The sequence below is a fragment of the Podarcis erhardii genome, assembly GCF_964252035.2.
Source record: "Podarcis erhardii genome assembly, chromosome: 11".
In the NCBI taxonomy this organism is placed as follows: Eukaryota; Metazoa; Chordata; class Lepidosauria; order Squamata; family Lacertidae; genus Podarcis; species Podarcis erhardii.
The window spans coordinates 29810765-29831808 of NC_138501.1; the positions used below are offsets into that span (position 1 = coordinate 29810765).

A 21044-nucleotide genomic window follows, 5' to 3' on the forward strand; every position below is an offset into this window, starting at 1 on the left:
TATTATGGAGTATCTGAGGGCTCCACATCCTTTATTTCTCACACGTGAAGCAGCTGGGGAATGGAAGAGGGTGAAGTTTAAAACAGTCTCCCCCCCCCTTACCCTGTTCTTCCCTTTAGGGATATAGAGACACTCAAGAGTTTTTAAAAACAAACCAATTTTAACAAGAAGAAATAGCAGAGATGGGTACAATGCAGCAGCTAACACTTTCCCCCACTCCTTTATTGGGGCACTCAAACTTTGTTTTTAAACATTCATTTCCCCAACCCCCAGAGTCACCCCTGCTCGCTCCACTGAAAGCTCTGTCATGTTTAAAATTGCCACTTTCCCCTCCCCTTCAGATTTACTCCATCCCTGCTCTATTCAAAGCTCTGTTGTTGTTTAAAACTATGTACCATTTTCCCCTGTGTGTTTTCATCCCTGCTTTATTAAAACCTCTGCTGCTCTGTTTTCCTCTTTATCTCTCTCCCCCCCCCCAATTCGAATTTCTGGCACTCTTTTATGCCAACACTTTCCCTCCTCTCAATTTTTCTCCCTTCTTGCTCCCATGTGAAGCTGATTATACTAATCTGTCTGGATAAACCAGCAATCAGGGGCTAGCTTAGTACCAGTCTAGAAATTAGGAGAGCCAATACAACATACAGGACACACACACCCCTCTCTAAATTGAAGGATCTGGCATTACATTTATGGGTAGCATTCCACTTGAGCTGGCCTTTTCAAAAAGCTATGACTGTTATGATTCAAATGGAGGACCATTCTCTGAGTCAAAAGGCTTCAGACATTCCCCCCCTAGTTTTTGAATGGGTATTTAAAGGAGAACATAAATACATCTAAAAATACTAACTATATAACACATTGGGACTGGAAAAACATGTTTATGAACTCTATTTATGAATACATAATATACTAACATGAACCAGTAAATGTAAACATACTACGACAGAGGAAAGATGAAACACTACCCTCGAAAGGTTAATCTGCACTTTAAATCATTTTCACATATGGCTGTGCTACTATAGCTCTAGTAATCTAACACAAAAGAAGCATGCATACACTTTGCCTACTGTAATCCTCAATATTTAAAAACCGGGTCAAGAGAACATCATCCAATATCAAGTGACCTATTTTTTTCACCTCACTATGTTTTTTAAACACTTTCCCAAGAATAATAAAATATAAGACTCCATAGAGGATTATGTATGGGATAAATATGCCACTGTAAAAGGGCCATTTAAAACATTTTTGCTTCTACTACAATCTGTTGTAAATACAGTACAACAAATATTATGAGAAACTAAATATTCAGATTCTATTATCTGAATTTTAGTTTGTTTTTTATCTATACTACGACTTGCATCATGTACGTTATATTGTCTACATTTTATACAAACACAATTTGCATTACAATATTATTTAGATTTACAGCAATTGAGATAGATGGATCAAACTTTCTATATACTTTTAGCAAAAAAGCTGCAACAGTCTTTTTTCTGTCAGGAAGCCCCTGAGTATGAACAACCATGTGGCTGGGGGACAGGGACAATATGGTCCATGCCAAAAGTGTGAGAGAAAGTTAAACAAAAACCCATGCAAAAACACCCATCAAGTTTTGAGCCTGACAGACTCTTGAAGGAACTGCAGAACTATTACTAGGATGAAGTTTTCTTTTCTTCTCTCAACCTTCTAAGTAAAACATTAAAAACTTGAAACATCCTACATATCCCACAGCCCATTTCTAGCAATTTTAGAATGGCTCCTTTTGGGTTTTTTGTGGCATAATGGCACAGCTCTCTTCATATTTGTGAAACAATAGTGAAAATATTCATGAATGCATCTAGAGGGATGACTAGATCTGCATACTACTATCTCCACATCTGTTAAATGGCAATCAAGGGCTTTTGTTTTGCACAAGTAAAATGCAACTTCAGCAACAATCACCTTGAAAAAGGAAATAACCAAATTTGTACACATGAAGGATTTAAATGTTTGCCAAATACAGGTAATCTTATCGAGTGTATAAGCAAAATTGTGTAAAGTACTAGGAAACCATTTTTTAAAATTGTTGCAATTACCAGTGAGGGATAAATGCAGCTCTTAGTCTTCCTCCTCTTTTTCCTCACTGTATGACACTTCAGGGAATGATATGAGGAAAGGGGGATTGACCGATAGTTCAAAGAGGTGCTGGGGGGGGGTCAAACTCTGAAATCAAATCATTTCTCTACAACTGGGAATATGTTTACCCTTTCTCTGCCATATAAAACAGTTGCAGCTGTGGATAATCTTTAAGTGTCTAGCATAAGAGACAGGATCATTTTTCATACAAAGTTGTATTCATACTTCACTTGTAGTAGCCATTCTCCATAGCATTATGAAAAGCTATTTATGAGCAATTAGCCCAATATTGGGACATCAAGCTAGACCACTTCACACATGACTTCTATCTCTGATACAATGGTCCCTGTCTCACTCTCATGTCCCACTCCCATATTTTCCAAAATAAAGTTTTAGTTCCAAAGTATTTACTGTATGTTGATCCAATTCTAAGCAGAATTACTACTGGGTCTAAATTAGGCTTTAGTCATACACACTCAATCCTTAGGGAGAGATGAGCCATTGAGTAGAATGCATCCGTAATGAAAAGCTGCAATCATCATAAATAATTCTGATCTACAATTACAGCACATTTTGTTGCAACAACAGTCATTCATCATGATAAGTCAGGAGAGGAAGCTGCTGAATGCAAACTGATTAGGAAAAAAGATAAAGAGGCACATCAGCCGGTATCATAGCTTTCTCAACTTCCATTCATATATTACTGCAAAGAAAAAAAGCTGCTGACTGGTGAGGATTTTACATAAAATTCTAAATTCTGAAATTCAGTTAAATGACAACAACAAACAACTGCATGCTTCCAGCTAGTAGAATTTTGTCTCCTACCAGTGATCACTCCCCACTAGTACTATAACAGGGGAATGTCTCTCCCATTGTTTCCAACTGTTATCAAACTAAACTGCCAAGGGCAGACACTGACTCTTCTATAATTGTAACAATCACTGCATAGCTGAAAATAGTTCCTAGGATGAAGATGTAAGTAAGACACAGTAGTGAGTGATCCCCAATGGGCACAGCAGAAGTTAATTCTCAATAAATTTACACCGTAAGAGTATCTTATGGGATTCCCTGTAAGAAAGCAAAACAAAACCCAACTACATTAGAAGTGAAGCATTTTATTTATTTCCTTATGTTTCTGTTCTGGCCTTCCTCCCAATGGAAGCACAGGGTGGCTAGCAATACAGAACATCACAATCAAAACAAATAAAATATTGTTAAAACACTGCATCAAATCTAAAAATGGAATCAGAACAAAGCAGCAACACTAAAATCAAAAAAACTATCTGTTACATCCCAGCGCCTAGCCAATGAAGAGTTTTTATTTTATACCTAAGTATGGCCAAAGTCGATGACAACTATATATTATTCAAAAAGGAGTTCCATTAAACACAGCAAGTAATGCTATTACACTGCCAGCATGTTTAAAGGATGCAGAATCAGGCAAATGCATTTTTTTGTAACAGCCAAAACCTAAAAACACACTAAATTTTACATGGTGTATAAGAACTCGAGTAGCAGAGCTGATCTGAACACTGGTAATTATTCCTCGAAGCTAGCAGTTTTTAATTTAGCCTAAGAAGAAAATTAGCTACATAGACTCTCGTCAAAGGAAAAACAAAAGAATTATACCTTTAAAATAATCAATATCTAGCTCAGCTATTGGGTAGCAAAGTTATTTGGTAATGAATACCTGGATTTCAAAAGAGGCTGTGTCACCCATTTCTTTAGTCTTCGTTGCCCAAATGAAGTTTTTGTATGATCCAAGACCCAAAACAGGCTGCCTTTCCTTTTCTTGTCAGTCTGCAGTAATGACAGTGTTTTATTCAATCAATTAAAACACAATTGAAAGAAAATATGGGAAATCTGAACTTTAAGAATCTTAGTTCTTTAAACATATTCTGTTTTTCATCAACATAAAATAAAAGAAGTATGATAAAAATGCACAACAAAGTAAGTTTACCTTTTTCCTCATAAACTCTCATTTCCTTGAATGTCTGTGGATCCTTTTTTTTGAAAAGTGGTGTTACAGTGGCTACCACAATCCTCCCATAAAGAGGTCAATGTTAATAATATCTACACTTCTGAAAAGATTGTGCTCATTGATAAATGACATTTGGTTCTAGTGGCCAATTACTTTGTCTTTTGTCTGTTTGTTCTACAACTTATTTCCACACATTATACATACTAATAACATCAGTGCAGTGATTTAGATATGAATCTCTTGAACTTCTGGAAAAAGTTTACTTTTTCTTTTACTTTCTATAACTCCTTCAGTGATTTTTGTGACTAGATTCCTGCTTTTGGTGTAAATGTTTATTTATTTATTCATTTTATATCTTTAGCCATTTTTTAATCTGCAGTAAATTCCTTCTCTCCTTGGCTTATTTTCCATTTACAGTTCTGTTCCAAGTGTTTGTGCCTTTTATGGGCAAGAGCTTCACTTTTTAAAAGGATGTCTTATCTTCAGTATATAGTGATACCTTGTGTTGCATTAGGTTCATGTTGCGTCTTTTTGGCTTGCAAACGCAGCAAACCCAGAAGTGTATACTTCAGGGTTTGGCTGCGTGTGCATGAGCAGAAACAGTTTGAGCGCTTTGCGCATGCGCGAAAGCATTCTGAGCACTTCGCGCATGCACAGAAGTGCTTTATCCCGCTCCATGCTTGCGCAGAAGCGCTGCTCCAGTTGCGGACTTTTCGGGATGCGAACGGTACCCTGGAATGGATCGTGTCCGCAACTAGAGGTACCACTGTACCACTGGCCTTTCATTCATCACATAATTAAAAATGACTAGACCAGGACCTGCTTAACTTCAACAAGCTGGTTGCATCATATGCCCTCAGAACATGCATGCCCTGCACCATGTTCTTCTTCTTGATTGGTATTAAATTATGCTGACATCCTTCTAGAGTTGTACATTATCTGATAAAAAGACAGGGTACAAATCAAAACAATGTTCAAATCAAAACAGGGTACAAATCAAAACAATCAAAACAAAGACAGGGTACAAATCAAAACAATGTCTGTGGATCCTTTTTTTTGAAAAGTGGTGTTACAGTGGCTACCTTGTGTCACCTTGGTAAATGCATTACCTAATGTCACCTTGGTAAATGCATTACCCCAAAACTGCATTTATTAAAGTACTGCCAACATAGGCTCAGAGGGAAATCAGGAGACTAGCTGCTAAATTCTAACTCAGGGGTCCTCAAACTTTTTCAGCAGGGGGCCGGTCCCCTGCCCCTCAGACCTTGTGGGGGGCCGGACTATATTTTGGAAAGAAAAAAGAAAGAACGGCGGTGGAGGGATGTTGAGCAGCACGCAAAAGGGCTCCGGAGGGGCTGGCAGCAACAAAGCCCAGTCCCCTTCCTCCTCTAAGCAGGATGGGGAGAAGCCAGGAGGGAGGGAGGAGCCGCCGCCACCACCACCAACATTGTGTGAGGGAGAGGAAAAGAATGCGCGTGCGCTGGCGATCCACGCCGCGATTCCCGGACCATCCACAGCCCGGATTTAGAAGGCAATTGGGTCTGATCCGGCCCGCGGACCTTAGTTTGCCAACCCATGTTCTAACTGCTGATTCTTCCCTGAATATATTCCTTCCTAGAAAGAATAACAGAATCATAGGTCTCCCGTTTCAACTTACTTCCATTGTTAGAGCCTAGCTGGGGAAAATCTGACTAAACACAGGAAGCTAGGGGAAATCTAGTGTATGAAGGACACATGCAATAATCCAAGACATGCTTCCCAAGCAAAGAAATGTGCAGGATGAAGCATACTTTCTTACCTGATTCTGTAAGATTTCAAGATTATTTACTGTAGACCCATTAAGTATCATATATTCAGCTTCACTTGATAACTTCTTAAAATTACTGAAAGTAAAAGCATTATTCCATAGTGATGACACAAGAAAGTTGCTTATTAAGCTTTAAAATAAAATATTGGCTTTGTCTATTGTTGGGGAAAGCACGTTAAGACATATGAAGGAGAAACAGCTTCTGGTAAACACATGTGAATCATTTTACTTCTGGGAAAAACTAATTTAAAATCAACTACCAATGTTAAAGTGAAAGCCTTTGCAGATTTCTTGGTTTTAACAATGGAAGAACCATTAACTAGTGATAAAGAAGCACTAGAAGAAATAGAACAGTTCGGACAAGTAGCAGGTTTCAAATTAAATAAAAAGAAAACTAAAATGTTAGTTAAAAGTATGAAACAAGATTTGGTGGCTATGCTGCAACAACAAACTGGTATAGAAGTAGTAAAAAAAGTGAATTATTTGGTAATTTGGCTAACCCCTAAGAATATAAATTTATTTCAAGATAATTAGACACCGATGTGGAATGGAATTAAGAGAGATTTGGAACTGTGGAGACGGATGCAACTTTCTCTATAGGGTAGGATGTCAGTCATTAAGATGAATGTGCTACCAAAACTGTTATTTTTGTTCCAATCAATTCCGATAATCAAAGGGGCAGCTATATTTAAGGAGTGGCAGAAAATAATTTCAAGAATTAAATTTAAATTGTTAACTGATATTAGAGAAAGAGGGGGCTTTGCCTTGCCAGACTTGAAGTTATACTATGAACCATTCCTGCCTTTGTTGGTTGAAGGAATGGATATTGTTAGAAAATACAGATTTGTTGGACTTAGAAGGATTTGATAAGACGTTTGGTTGGCACGTATATTTATGGTATGACAAAACAAAAGTGCATAAAGGATTTGGAAACCACATATTCCGAATAGCTCTATATGAAATCTGGGATAGGTTTAAAACCTATTAGAACGTAAAACACCATGGTGGTTGTCACCTTTGGAAGCAATGAGTGTAAAAAAGATAAATATGAGTAAAAATTGGGGCACATATGAAAAGTTAGTAAGAGAAGAAGGAAATAATTGGAAAATTAAACCTTATGAAGAGGTAAAAGAGGCACTTTTATCATCTGTGGTGGGAATGTAAGAAAGTGAAAGGCTTCTGGGAAATGATTTATAATGAGATGGAAAAGATGTTGAAATATACATTTATTTTAAAAATCCAGAAGCATTTTTACTTGGTATTGTAGGCACTGACATTAAAAGACAAGATTAAAAAACTGTTTTTATATGCGACAACTGCAGCAAGAGTATTATTGGCACAGAAGTGGTGATTTGATAGAATAAGGATTTGCTTAAAAATTATTCTCATAGCAGTTCTGCATTTAGTATTATAGTAGTTCATCTAGCCAGTATAATAATCAGGTAAGTAATTTTAAAAACCCCTACAAGCATATACTTTTACATTTCTAAAGTTTTCCCACTTTTGTTAGCTTTAAATGCCTAGTTTATAGAAATTATAGAACTTGTTTACAAGTGGGGTATCACAAAAAGTACACTTAATTTATGAAAGGAAATTGGCCAGAGGATGCAAAATAATATCCCTACAGTATTTTTTCTTCAGGATTGTGATTTTCTGAAATTAAAAGTACTTACCTTGGGTTGTAGAGTATCTTTTCTAAATTAAATTCTTTAAGATACATGATTACAGCAGCCAGGGAGCATAGCACTGACTTATCCAAGTTTAAAACCACTGACAATGCTTGGGAACCTTAAAAATACAATTGTAATTTGTGTAGTTGTATTACAACCAGCTTTTATTACAGCAACATATAAAATCCAGTGTGTAGGAGCTCCTATTCTGCACTATATTTTAGCTCTCGCTCCAAATTGGCATCCTAATCACTACTACAACAAATATTTCTTTTGCCTACCTCATACTTATGGACAGTGCAGCAAGGATATCTCCTTCAGCGAGTTATTTGTGGTATTTTTACAATCTACACATTTAATGCCTTGTATTTGTTTGTGCATCTTGGGACAGGGAAAAACTGACGCCTTACTGGGCAAGAAGAGTTATCAAATTCTGCATGATATATTGGATTCAGGCAAGGGAAGAAGCTTTGCTGCACGGGAAATAGTGGCTGTGCATTCCAGAGCTGGAGAGGTGGAGAAAGAGGAAAAGCAGTAGCATTGCTACTGAGGAATGGAAAGCCTTCCTGGTATTTGCTTCCTTCAAATTCTTCAGCATATACTTTTGTATTACCACAAACGGGTACAAACACATGGGCAGGATCTTATGCCACTTACCTACAAGGTTCTGTATACTATGTAATAGGGGCTTATGTTACCATTGCAATGGCGCAAATTAGCTAGAAAAAGAACCATATTTTTCACAGCAACAATTTATTACTGGGAAAATGAGAATCCAAAAAATGTTGGGTGGTATTCAATGTTACTGAGTATGACCTGGTTAGGACACACTGCAAGTATATTATATCATTTATATTATTAACATCATCATCATCATCATCCCATATATAATATCAAAACCTTTCTTAACAAAAACAAGTTAACTAAGCATTTGTTACTTGAAAAACTGGTTGCATGGAAACAGCCTAAGACTGAAAACCTATACAAAATTACTTAGAAGCAAGTACCAATGAAGTCTGAATAGATTACTTAAGAACAGACATGTACAGGATTGCGTTGCAAGAAATTAATTAGGAAACTAACTTTGTCAAATCTCCTCTGAGACAAATACTCTAAGGCACTGTCAAGATTCCTTGTGTGGCTCCCTTTCCAAAAGCAAACCAGGCCCAACTTGCTGCTCAACTGACTAGTAAAGAGTTTAGTTCTTGAATTATTATTGGAGTTTTTATTTGAATAATCTGTAATTTAAAATTAATGTTTACTGGTTATCAAGAAATACATATGGATGGAATGACCTCTCTGATTCTTAAATACTGCTATACGATATATATACTACCTCCGAGGCAGCAGTGGGCGCCTGGCAGCTTCCTCCCAGCGCAGAGACCGCCGCCCACTGCTGCTTGGGAGGCTGCCAAAGCTGCCATCACAGCAACAGCGGGCGCCGCACCGGGCGGCTTCCTCCTGCCCAGCGTATAAGCCTGGGCTTATAAGACGAAACCTTATATGCCCAGTCACCTAATACGCTGGAATCTACGGTATATCAAAACCTCTATATATTAACAAGCACAATCTCAGAATATTAAAATCTACTTGTAAATTAAGGAAAATATGACACCATGAAGTAACTTTTACAAAATAATAAAATCCTATTTAATACAAATGCAAACTATTCAGACAAATTTCAATGAGTTTCTGAATCAGTTACCTTTACTATCAAGTACTCGGTCTCCATAGAAGTTTGTAATCAGTTGGAAAGCATTGCTGTATTCAAAATGCTTGTTTTCCATCCTCTCTACCCGAATTCTGTCATCCTGTAAGCTGGAAATAAAAAGTATGTTTAATCTTGCTGTACTCTTACAAAAATAACTGAAAGAAAACTCACAATATCAGAAAATCTATTTGTCTTGTTTGCAAACACATCAAGACGCAGGACTATTTCATTAAGCGAAACTTTGAAAATAAATTTGATTTTTAAAGTGTGCCCTTTTCTCATTGCACAGGTTGATCAAATCGCTTTGTAACTCAACAAATTAGATTTTAGTAATTTCCAAACCCGTTTCTCTTTGAAAACTATCTTTTTCCCCCACCGTGAGATTTTTTTCCAACACCTTTGTCTTGTGTTTATTCAATTTAAAACCTGCTACCTGACCAAATATTTCAATAAGTTCCAAAACTCTTTTTGTGCTAGTTTCTGGCTGTTGTAGTGTCAAAACTAGGTCATCTGCAAATGCTCTTAGCTTATAATGTTTAGTTCCGACCTGTATACCTTTAACCAGCTGGTCTCTTCTAATCATGTTAAGGAAAACCTCCAGTACCGATATAAACAATAGAGGGGAAATTGGGCATCCCTGTCGTGTCCCTTTCTCTATTGGAATTTCATCCATAACCATACCATTTACAATAAGTTTGGCCTTTTGCTCAGAATAAATTGCACTTATACCATTTTCAAAGTTCTTGCCTACCCCCATTCCTTGGAGATTCCTCTTCATAAAACTCCAACAAATATTGTCAAAGGCTTTCTCTGCATCCACAAAAATCAAAACAGCTTTTCTATTTATGTCAGTTTCCAAAAGTTCTAGAATATCTATAATATTCCTCACATTGTCTGACAAATGCCTGCCTGGTAGAAAGCCTGTTTGGTCCCTGTGAATCTCCTCTAACAGCACTTTTTTGAATCTTTTTGCTAAAATGTCTGCAAAAATTTTATAATCCACGTTCAAAAGTGATATAGGGCGGTAATTCTTGACTTGATGTTTCTCAGTTTCTGTCTTTGGTATAAGTGAGATGAATGCTTCCTTCCACGATTCGGGAGCCTTTTTCCCCTCCAAAATTTGATTGCAGACTTCTTTCAATGGTTGTATTAACCAATCCTTCAATACTTTATAATATCTCGCAGTTAATCCATCTGGCCCTGGTGATTTTCCCAGCTTCATATCCTGGATAGCACTCTCTATTTCTTGGTCTGTAATTTTCTCGTTTAAACTCCTTCTATTGTTTTCAGAGATTTTTGATAGTCCGTATTTTCCAATAAATTCTTCTATCTCCTGTTCATTTTTTGGCCCTTGTTTGTATAATTTCTTAAAGAAACTTTGAAAACAATTACTTATCTCATTTGGTTTATTAATAGACTTCCCATCTTCTTCGAGTGATGTCACTGTGTTCAATTTTTGTCTCTTTTTCTGTTGCCAAGACAGTAGCTTCCCACATTTATCTGCAGATTCAAAAGTCTTTTGTCTCATTTGTTTAATTTTCCATTCTATTTCCTGGTTCGTCAATTCCATATATTGTGTTTGATAAAATTTTATTTCTCTTAATATCTCCTGGGATTTAGGCTTAGATCTCAATTTCTTCTCCCCTTCTTTTATTAGATTCCAAATTTTCTCTTTCTTCTCATTCTGCTTTTTCCTCTTTATTGAATTCTGTTGTATTAGGAAGCCACGCATCACGGCTTTACTTGCGTCCCAAATGATTCTTTTTTCTGTATCTGATCTCAAATTGATCTCGAAGTAGTCTTTAAGTGTTTCTTGGGCCTTTTTACAAATTTCCCCATCTCCAAAGAGAGTGTCATTCATTCTCCATCTGAAGGTTCCAGCTGTTGTCAGCTTCATTTCCATCTTGACAGCATTATGGTCAGAGCAGGTCTTTGGGCAGATTTCTGTTTTTTTAACCTTTGATGCCAGATTACTAGAAATCCATATTTGATCAATTCTAGTCCATGTCATTTTTGCTTCAGAGAAGAAAGTCCCCTCCCTTTCCAGAGGGTTCCTAGTTCTCCAAATATCGATCAGATCCATAGTGTCAGTCAGGTCAAAAAAAGTCTTTGGTAGTCTTCCGTCATTAGATATTGTTTGTCTTTGGGCCTTATCCATGTTTGTAGAGACGACTCCATTCATGTCACCCATCATTATAATTTTAAAGTCCAAAAAGTCCATTAAAGTCTCATGCAACTTCTTAAAGAATTCAGCCTTCCCCTCATTTGGTGCATAAACTCCGACAATCAATATTTTTTCTCCATAAATTTGGATTTCCACTGCCAGGTATCTTCCTTGGTCATCCTTAAAGATCAATTTTGGTTCAAATTTTTCCTTGACATAAATCACAACTCCTCTTTTCTTGACTCTATCTGATGATATAAATTCTTGTCCTAATCTCTTGTTTGTTAAAAGTTTTCTATGTATCCTGGCAATGTGAGTTTCTTGTAAACAGATTACATCTAGTTGTTCCTTCTTTAATAAATGAAATACTTGGCCCCTTTTTCGAGGGTGGTTCAAACCATTACAGTTCCAGCTGAAGAGTTGCAGAGACATTTTGGTTACTGGGTAGACCTTCCACCGACTGCACCAAGTTGTTGTTCCTCCTCGGTCGGTGCTCGGTTCAGTCCAAATGATAGATTTGAGATGTCCGGTACTTCCTCCTCGCTGACAGTTCCTTTCTGAAGATCCTCTTGATTTCTTTCCAAAAAGATCTCTTTATCCTGGTTTGTTTTTATTTTAATTTTCTTCCCTTTGTAGCTAAAGGACAGCCCTTGTGGAAATTCCCACCTAAATGGGATGTTATTCTTCTTAAGTAGATCAACTAGTTCTTTAAATTGAGATCTAACCTCCAAAAAGTATTTAGGAATATCCTTGAAGATTTGAATCTGAGAATTTTTAATGACCAAGGCCTTCTGGAAATGTAGGTTCAATATTTTGTCTCTTTGTTCCTTTGATCCTAAGGTAATTAAACAATCTCTTGGCTTCTTCCCTTGCTTCCTGCCAATCCGAAAGGCTGAGGTTATCATAAATTCATCTTCCTCTCCATCTAGCTCATCATTCCAGAAGTCTTGAAATTTGTCTGTAAGGAATTCCCCGAGCTTGTCCTCTTCCTCTTCTGGAACCAGTCTTAATTTCAGATTCTTACTTTTCCTTTCCAGTTCTAGTAGGGCTAATGCTGAATCATGTTCATGTACTTTTTTTACAATAGGCGCAAACTTTCCTTTGGTTTCTTCAGCGGTGGACCTAGCACTCTCAGCTATTTTCCTTGTTTCCGTAGATTCTTGAACCAAACGGTTTATGGAATCTGTATTAGATGAAATTGTTGTTGTATTCAGGTCTAGTCTTGTTGTCAACTCCGTCAATTTCTTTGAGTTCTCTGTAGACTGTTTAGTGAGTTCTGCAGATTGCTTGGTAAGTACTTCTAGTGACTGATTTATTTTAAGCAGGGCCTGTGTCATTGACTCCATTGATGCTGCTGTTATTTTTTCTTGTGCAGCTGCTGCTCCTGATAAGGAGCCTCTTTTTTGAGCTTGTTTTTGAGCCTGCTTTGTTTTACTTCTTGTTGAAATCTCTTCTGGCGGGTTGCTCATAACTCAAGGTCATTCACACAGGAAAGTTGCAAGTGGAAAATCCCACTGGATACTCCGTAATGTAGCTAAAGCCCTCTAGAGGAGGAAATTGTAACCATCCAAAGGCACCCAGAACAAAGAAACAGAAAGTCCAAAGGCAAAAGTCCCATTAAAAGTCTTTAGTTTGTAGCACTTTACTGTTGAAATTGTAATCCACCAAAGTCCCGAGTATGTTTCAAAATAAGTCTTATTTTGTAGCCGCTGTCCTTTGACAGCTCACTTGACAGTTCCTTTTTTCAGGCGATCGCTGCTCCGGCAGCCTGACCAGAAGTGTCAGCAGCAGAGGTTTTTTATTCCTTATCCCTTTCTTTTGCAGGTTAAATTAATTCTGTTTCCTCCCCCCCTTCTCCTGCACTACAGGGGGGAGATCCTTTCGATGTCTGGTTTAATAAGAATTAAGAGAAAAGTCCGTTTAATCACAGCTCAGTCTTTCATTGCTCCGTTAATCATGCAGATCCGGGAGGCTGACTTCCTTAATTTTTGCCTTCCCGTTTTCAGCCAAATCTTCTAAATTTTTAAGTCCCGTTTTTAATTTTGCGTTCTTACTCACGGGTATTGTTGTTGCCAATCTTTAGTTTCAGAAAGGAATCGGCGCTCTCCGTTAATGGCGACGTGGCTTCACTCCGTAAGCTGGGTAGCGATCCTCAGCACCGCGCTCACCCCGATGCCGCTCCGGAGCCTTTAAAAAGGCTCTTTCACGATGCCGGGGGGGCGCAAAGGTGCCCACCGAATCTCCTTGCTCACAGGCTTCAGCGCCTGTGATTTTAGGGGTCCCCCGCTTGCCGTAGCGGGTAAGACCCGAACTTACGGAGCAGTCCTGCCTCGGAGCTCGAGGCTAGGACCGCCATCAAACGCTGGGGGTGAACTTAACATCTAAGAATGTGAATCTATTTAAAGATAATTATGAGAAATGCTGGGCTGAAGTGAAGAAAGATTTCGATATATGGTCAAGATTGAGACTTTCCTTGTTAGGCCGAATTGCTGTAATTAAGATGAATGTATTGCCGAGATTGTTGTTTTTGTTCCAGACATTGCAAATTTTAGATAAGATGGACTGTTTCAAGAAGTGGCAGAAAGATATATCTAAATTTGTCTGGCAGGGCAAAAAACCCAGAATTAAATTCAAGATTTTGACTGATGCAAAGGATAGAGGGGGCTTTGCCCTGCCGGACTTAAAACTTTACTATGAAGCAGCAGCTTTTTGCTGGCTGAAACCATGGCTACTTCTTGAGAATACAGATATTCTGGACTTGGAAGGTTATGATAATAGTTTTGGTTGGCATGCATATTTATGGTATGACAAGGTAAAGGTACACAGAAATTTTAAAAATCATATTATTAGGAAAGCATTGTATAATGTATGGAATCGATATAAAGATTTGTTTGAAAGTAAAACCCCCAGGTGGCTGTCACCAATGGAAGCTAAGGCGGTAAAAAGATTGAACATGGATACAGACTGGCCAAAATACTGTGAAATTATAGAATATGATGGTGAAAAGTTGAAACTACAGAGTTTTGAGAAATTGAAACCTAAAGTCCGAGATTGGTTACATTATTACCAGATTAATGAAACTTTTAAGCAGGACAGAAAACTAGGATTTCAGAAGGAGAGGTCAAAGTTAGAAACAGAATTGTTAGAACCCAATACTAAGAATTTGTCTAGAATGTATAATCTGCTGCTAAAATGGAACACACAAGATGAAACGGTTAAATCAGCCATGATTAAGTGGGCACAAGATATTGGTCATGATATTATGTTTGCTGACTGGGAGCAGTTATGGACCACAGGTATTAAATTTACGGCATGTAGTGCCCTGAAAGAGAACATAATGAAAATGATCTATAGGTGGTACATGACCCCAGTCAAGCTTGCAAAGATATATCATTTGCCCAATAACAATTGCTGGAAGTGTAATGAATGTGAAGGAACTTTTTATCACCTTTGGTGGACCTGCCCAAAGATTAAGGCCTACTGGGAAATGATCTATAATGAAATTAAGAAAATCCTTAAGTGGACATTTGTAAAGAAACCGGAGGCTTTTCTCTTGGGCATGGTCGGCCAATTGGTACCAAAGAAAGATAGGACCTTTTTTATGTACGCAACAACAGCAGCAAGAATCCTTTTGGCGAAGTATTGGAAGACTAAAGAATTACCTACTCTGGAAGAATGGCAGACCAAGGTGACTGAATTTATGGGACTGGCAGAGATGACCGGCAGAATCCGTGACCAGAAGAAAGAGACAGTGGAGGAGGACTGGAAAAAATTTAAAATCTATTTTAAAAATTGTTGTAAAATTTCGGAATGTTAAGATGTCAGGGGATTGGACACTAAGAATTACAGCTATAAATCGAAATTTATAAAGCAGAAACTCTTTTTAAAGAGAATTAAATATAAAAATGGGATGAAGAATTGCTAAAAATTTTGAAATTTGGATGCAGTGAAGGGGAGGTTTGGGGAAGTCGCATTATGTTTGTTTTGTTTTTTCTTTATGTTGTAAAATCAATAAAAATTATTATAAAAAAAAAAAAAAAAAAAAAACAAATTAGATTTTAGAGTGGTTTCAAAGCTCTGTCTTCCCATTTCAGTTGCTACTGCATTTTCCCTAGCTAAGCCCTGAAGCATTAATAAATCCAGAAGAATGGCATTAATTGTGCCCTTTATTTAGTTAGTTGGATTGATAACCTGTATTTTTCTAGGTTCAGGACAGGTTTAACATTTTGCTGCCTAATTCATTCTCACAGAATTGTGATGAAAGTCCCATGTTTAATTTATAAAATAAATGGTGCCAAGACATATTCTTGCCTTCTGGCCAGCACTGATTCTAATCCGACATTTTAGGGAGTTGGGTGTGTTCACACAGTTGAAGGGTGAGGAGTTTTCCCATACTAAGCAGCATGCGCACACGCGAGCACACAAATACACAGTTTTGCCAAAAATCCAATTAAAACATGGTAAGGGAATTCAGGGACATACAATATCTGAAACATGTGTGTTCCTGGAGTTCTAAATACTGTTCCAGCTAGAACACAGGAGCTATGCATAAACCTAGCTGAAGGACTAATTAGCAACCAGGGCTATCTTGGAGCGTTTGTGGCTCTGAAATTCAGCTCCTCTGCCCTGCCATAAAAGAACTGCCCCTTTTAAAAAACGAGTATGCAGTTTATAACACTGAAGTCATGTGATCCTTGAAGGACCTCACCTTAGCTATGGCCTCCTACTTGCTGAGACCAGAAGGGTGACTTAGGAATGTGTCTAGTGTTTAGACTGAGGATGCTGTAAATATTTCTGTCCCTCTCCCATACAGCCAACCAAATACTGGTGCTATCCATACAAAAAAAAAAAAAGGAGGGAGGAAAGCAAGAGATTACTTTCTCATTATGAGAGATCCCAGTACATTCTCTCTTTTATTTTATTTATGATCTTCTAGAGACAGTGAGCCCACAGCTAGTAGTCAAAACTATGTCATACACTCATGAGAAGGGGGTATCAACAAACTCAAGGTAGCCCCAAAGTGCGCAGGAGTGCTCAGGGGGCACAGGATGCTGACTGTCTGTTGGAAAGAAGGAATACCATGGGGAGGGGAAATGAAATGGCTAGAACCCTGAACAGAAATACTTCACACTACAAAATTTTGCTTCAAGGCCCTACTTGTATACACTAGTAGTGATCTCAATTTACCACACACGAATGTACACAAGAGGGAGGTATCAGCAAGCTCAAGGGAACATGAAGGTTTGCAAAAATTAAAAAACAACAACTGTGGATTTGCTTCCACTTTAACTCCAGCTTTGCAAGGGAATAATACAACAGTACAATAGAGTAATATGCTATTCCTACTTTGCAGATGAGGAACTTAAGGAAGGACTACTCTAATCAATCAGACTGATAATTTTCTTCTAAACTTCTAGATTGTTAATTTGATAACAGATTGGTCCTAACTCTGTAAAACTGCAAGTAGAGAGATGCAAATATGTGGTTAAACAGTTGGACAATACACATGATGGCAATCTGCATAGCACATACGACCTTTGTGCAGCCAGCGACTGCTTAGCAACAAATGAAAGTGAATAATGGACTGAACAAGCAACACAACTAGAGTCTGTAGCAGCCCATTAATCAGAAGCACCACCATCCTTCATTATCATCATGAACCTTCTCCAAAACACCCAGATACATAATAAGTTTGTAATTGTACCATTAACACCTTCAAAAAATCATGGAATGCAAAGGGCTAGCTACCCTTACTTAAACAACTGCCATGGCATTGTTTAACACTCAAATTTTACTTTTATTAATATGAAAATGGCAACTTCACTCTAGCTTTACCACACCTTATTTCTGCATGATGTAACAAATCATGTCCTGGACATGAACTTGCACCATGAATCAACTGGTAACATGTTTTAAAGCACTACACTAGCAATGTAGCCACTCCCCATTCTGCATAGGAAAAACCTGTATGTGTGAACTTTCAAATATGCAGCCAGAGTAGGATGTGCAATGTAACCCAAAAGGTTACATTGTGAGTTTGCAACACACAAGAGTTTTAATTAGTTCCCTAAAAAAATACCTTACAGTGAGTTTTGTGGTTTCCTCAACAGAAGGTACTGGACAGCAAGCAATAGACAGCTGGCTCTGCAATTACTCTAATTAATGCTTTCTTTGATAAGCTGGTGTGGATTTAAGAAGTCATTAGGGTAAGGGAAATGCCCTGCTCTATTTTTCAATTAATTATGTTAAGCTTTCCTGTCAGATTTATGAAAATGCTATGTGTGTCTTACATTTTCTTTATCAGAAGTAATAGAATTCATATTATTCTATTATTCTGTTTATATAAAAACACATTGTGTGAGAGTGAAAGTGAGATTTTGTGTGTGCAATAAAATGATATTTATGTACTGCAAGGTGGTTTTGTTTACATGTTTCATGTTACTCCAAACAATGCTTTTAAAAATGAAAATTTAAACCTAGCTTGTAATTCATATAGAAACATAGAATTGTAAAGTTGTCAGGGACCACAAGTATCATCTTGTAAACCCCCTGCAATGCAAGAATCTCAACTAGATCATACATGACAGATGGCCATCCAACCTCTGCTTTAAATATTCCAAAGGAGGAGAATCAGCAACCTCCTAAGGGAGTCAGACTACTAATATACTTCCAAATCTTAACAAAACAACTATCTACAGATGTTCTCTAAAAGTGGAAAAATAAAACAGACCTAACTGATCAGACTAAATCTTACTCAGATTATAAAAATATGTACATCTCAAAGAAACTATATGGCCAATGCAATGAACCACTATAATAATAATAATAATAATAATAATTTATTATTTGTACCCCGCCCATCTGGCTGGGTTTCCCCAGCCACTCTGGGCGGCTTCCAACAGAGATAAAAAATACACTAAAATGTCACATATTAAAAACTTCCCTGAACAGGGCTGCCTTCAGATGTCTTCTGAATGTCAGGTAGTTGTCCATCGCCTTGACATCCGATGGGAGGGCATTCCACAGGGCGGGCGCCACCACCGAGAAGGCCCTCTGCCTGGTTCCCTGCAACTTGGCCTCTCGCAGTGAGGGAACCGCCAGAAGGCCCTCGGAGCTGGACCTCAGTGTCCGGGCAGAACGATGGGGGAGGAGACGCTCCTTCAGATATACTGGACCGAGGCCATTTAGGGCTTTAAAGGTCAGCACCAACACTTTGAATTGTGCTCGGAAACGTACTGGGAGCCAATGTAGGTCTTTCAAGACCGGTGTTATATGGTCTCGGCGGCCGCTCCCAGTCACCAGTCTAGCTGCCGCATTCTGTATTAGTTGTAGTTTCCGGGTCACCTTCAAAGGTAGCCCCACGTAGAGCGCATTGCAGTAGTCCAAGCGGGAGATAACCAGAGCATGTACCACTCTGGCGAGACAGTCCGCAGGCAGATAGGGTCTCAGCCTACGTACCAGATGGAGCTGGTAAACAGCTGCCCTGGATACAGATTTGACCTGTGCCTCCATGGACAGCTGTGAGTCCAAAATGACTCCCAGGCTGCGCACCTGGTCCTTCAGGGGCACAGTTACCCCATTCAGGACCAGGGAATCCTCCACACCTGCCCGCCTCCTGTCCCCCAAAAACAGTACTTCTGTCTTGTCAGGATTCAACCTCAATCTGTTAGCCGCCATCCATCCTCCAACCGCCTCCAGACACTCACACAGGACCTTTACCGCCTTCACTGGTTCTGATTTAAAAGAGAGGTAGAGCTGGGTATCATCTGCATACTGATGAACACCCAGCCCAAACCTCCTGATGATCGCTCCCAGCGGCTGCATGTAGATGTTGAAAAGCATGGGGGAGAGGACAGAACCCTGAGGCACCCCACAAGTGAGCGGCCAGGGGTCTGAACACTCATCCCCCACCACCACTTTCTGAACACGGCCCAGGAGGAAGGAGCGGAACCACTGTATGACAGTGCCCCCAGCTCCTAGCCCCTCAAGACGGTCCAGAAGGATGTTATGGTCGATGGTATCAAACGCCGCTGAGAGATCCAGCAGAACTAGGAAACAGCTCTCACCTTTGTCCCTAGCCCGCCGGAGATCATCAACCAGTGCGACCAAGGCAGTTTCAGTCCCATGATGAGGCCTGAATCCCGACTGGAAGGGATCCAAATGGTCCGCTTCTTCCAGGCGTGCCTGGAGTTGTTCAGCAACCACTCGCTCAATCACCTTGCCCAAGAATGGGAGGTTTGAGACTGGGCGATAATTGGCCATCGTGGCCGCATCTAAAGATGGTTTTTTAAGAAGCGGTTTAATAACCGCCTCTTTCAGCGGGTCTGGGAAGGCTCCCTCACGGAGGGAAGCATTCACCACCCCACGAAGCCCATCGCCCAGTCCTTCCCGGCTAGCTTTTATAAGCCAGGATGGGCAAGGATCCAGGAGACAGGTGGTTGGCTTCACTCGTCCAAGCAGCCTGTCCACATCCTCGGAGGTAACAGATTGAAATTGATCCCACACAACTTGACCAGACAGGACTCTAGCACTCTCCCGCCCCGGCCCTGCTCCCACGGTGGAGTCTACTTCTTCCCGAATCTGAGCGATTTTATCTGCAAAAAAATTTGCAAAATCATTGCAGGAGAACATGTGGCCCGTACTGGGCCCCGATGTTACAGGTGGTTCCGCTAAATTGCGAACCACCTGAAAGAGTCTCCTGCTGCTGTTTTCTGCAGATGCAATAGAGGCGGTGAAGAAAGTCTTCTTCGCCGTCGCTATCGCCACTTGGTAGGCTCGACGTTGAGCTCTAACCCGTGTCCGGTCAGATTCAGAATGAGTTATCCGCCACCGGCGCTCTAGCCGTCTCAACGATTGTTTCATTGCCCTCAGATCCGTGGAAAACCACGGGGCTCTCCGGGCTTCATGCAATCGGAGAGGGCGCTTCGGAGCCAAACAGTCAATAGCCCTGGTTAACTCCACATTCCAGCGGGCCACCAGGGAATCGGCTGAAAGGCCATCAACATGGGATAAAGCATCCCCAACCACTCTCTGGAAACCATTTGGATCCATTAAGTGGCGGGGGCGGACCATCCGAATCGGTCCCACCTCCCTGCAGAGGGGATGGGTCGCGGAGAAGTCCAGTTGCACCAGGAAGTGATCTGACCATGGCACTTCTTTCGTTTCGCTTTTACTTAGTGTCAGATCACCAACATCCGTAGAGGTAAACACCAGGTCCAAGGCATGTCCGCGGCTATGGGTTGGGCCACACTTATTCAGGGACAGCCCCATGGAGGCCATGCTTTCCACGAAGTCCCGAGCGGCCCCTTGTAAGGTCGTGTCGGCATGGATGTTAAAATCCCCTAGGACGACCAAGCTAGGTGTCTCCAGGAGAACATCCGCCACGACCTGAAGCAGCTCGGGCAGGGAATCCTTGGTGCAGCGGGGAGGTCGGTACACCAAAAGGAATCCTGTACTGCCCCTATTGCCCAACTTCCAGAACATGCACTCAGAAAACTGGGTCTTCCCAATAGGACGCCTGGTGCAAACTAATGACTTCCTAAAAATCACTGCAACCCCCCCTCCCCGCCCACATGACCTGGGTTGCTGTGCGTAAG

General features: G+C 39.7%; 1 protein-coding gene across 1 annotated transcript in view; it reads right to left on the reverse strand.

Annotated features, from left to right (window-relative positions):
• The window catches only part of MSH3 (mutS homolog 3), a gene marked incomplete at its 5' end in the record, with an annotated part of 67490 nt that overhangs the window by 21023 nt on the left and 25423 nt on the right, over window positions 1-21044 (reverse strand). The window contains 4 exons of the mRNA XM_081881180.1: window positions 3806-3915; window positions 5895-5979; window positions 7577-7691; window positions 9279-9391. Of these exons, the coding sequence (XP_081737306.1) occupies window positions 3806-3915; window positions 5895-5979; window positions 7577-7691; window positions 9279-9391 (423 nt within the window). The remainder of the gene's footprint in view (window positions 1-3805; window positions 3916-5894; window positions 5980-7576; window positions 7692-9278; window positions 9392-21044) is intronic.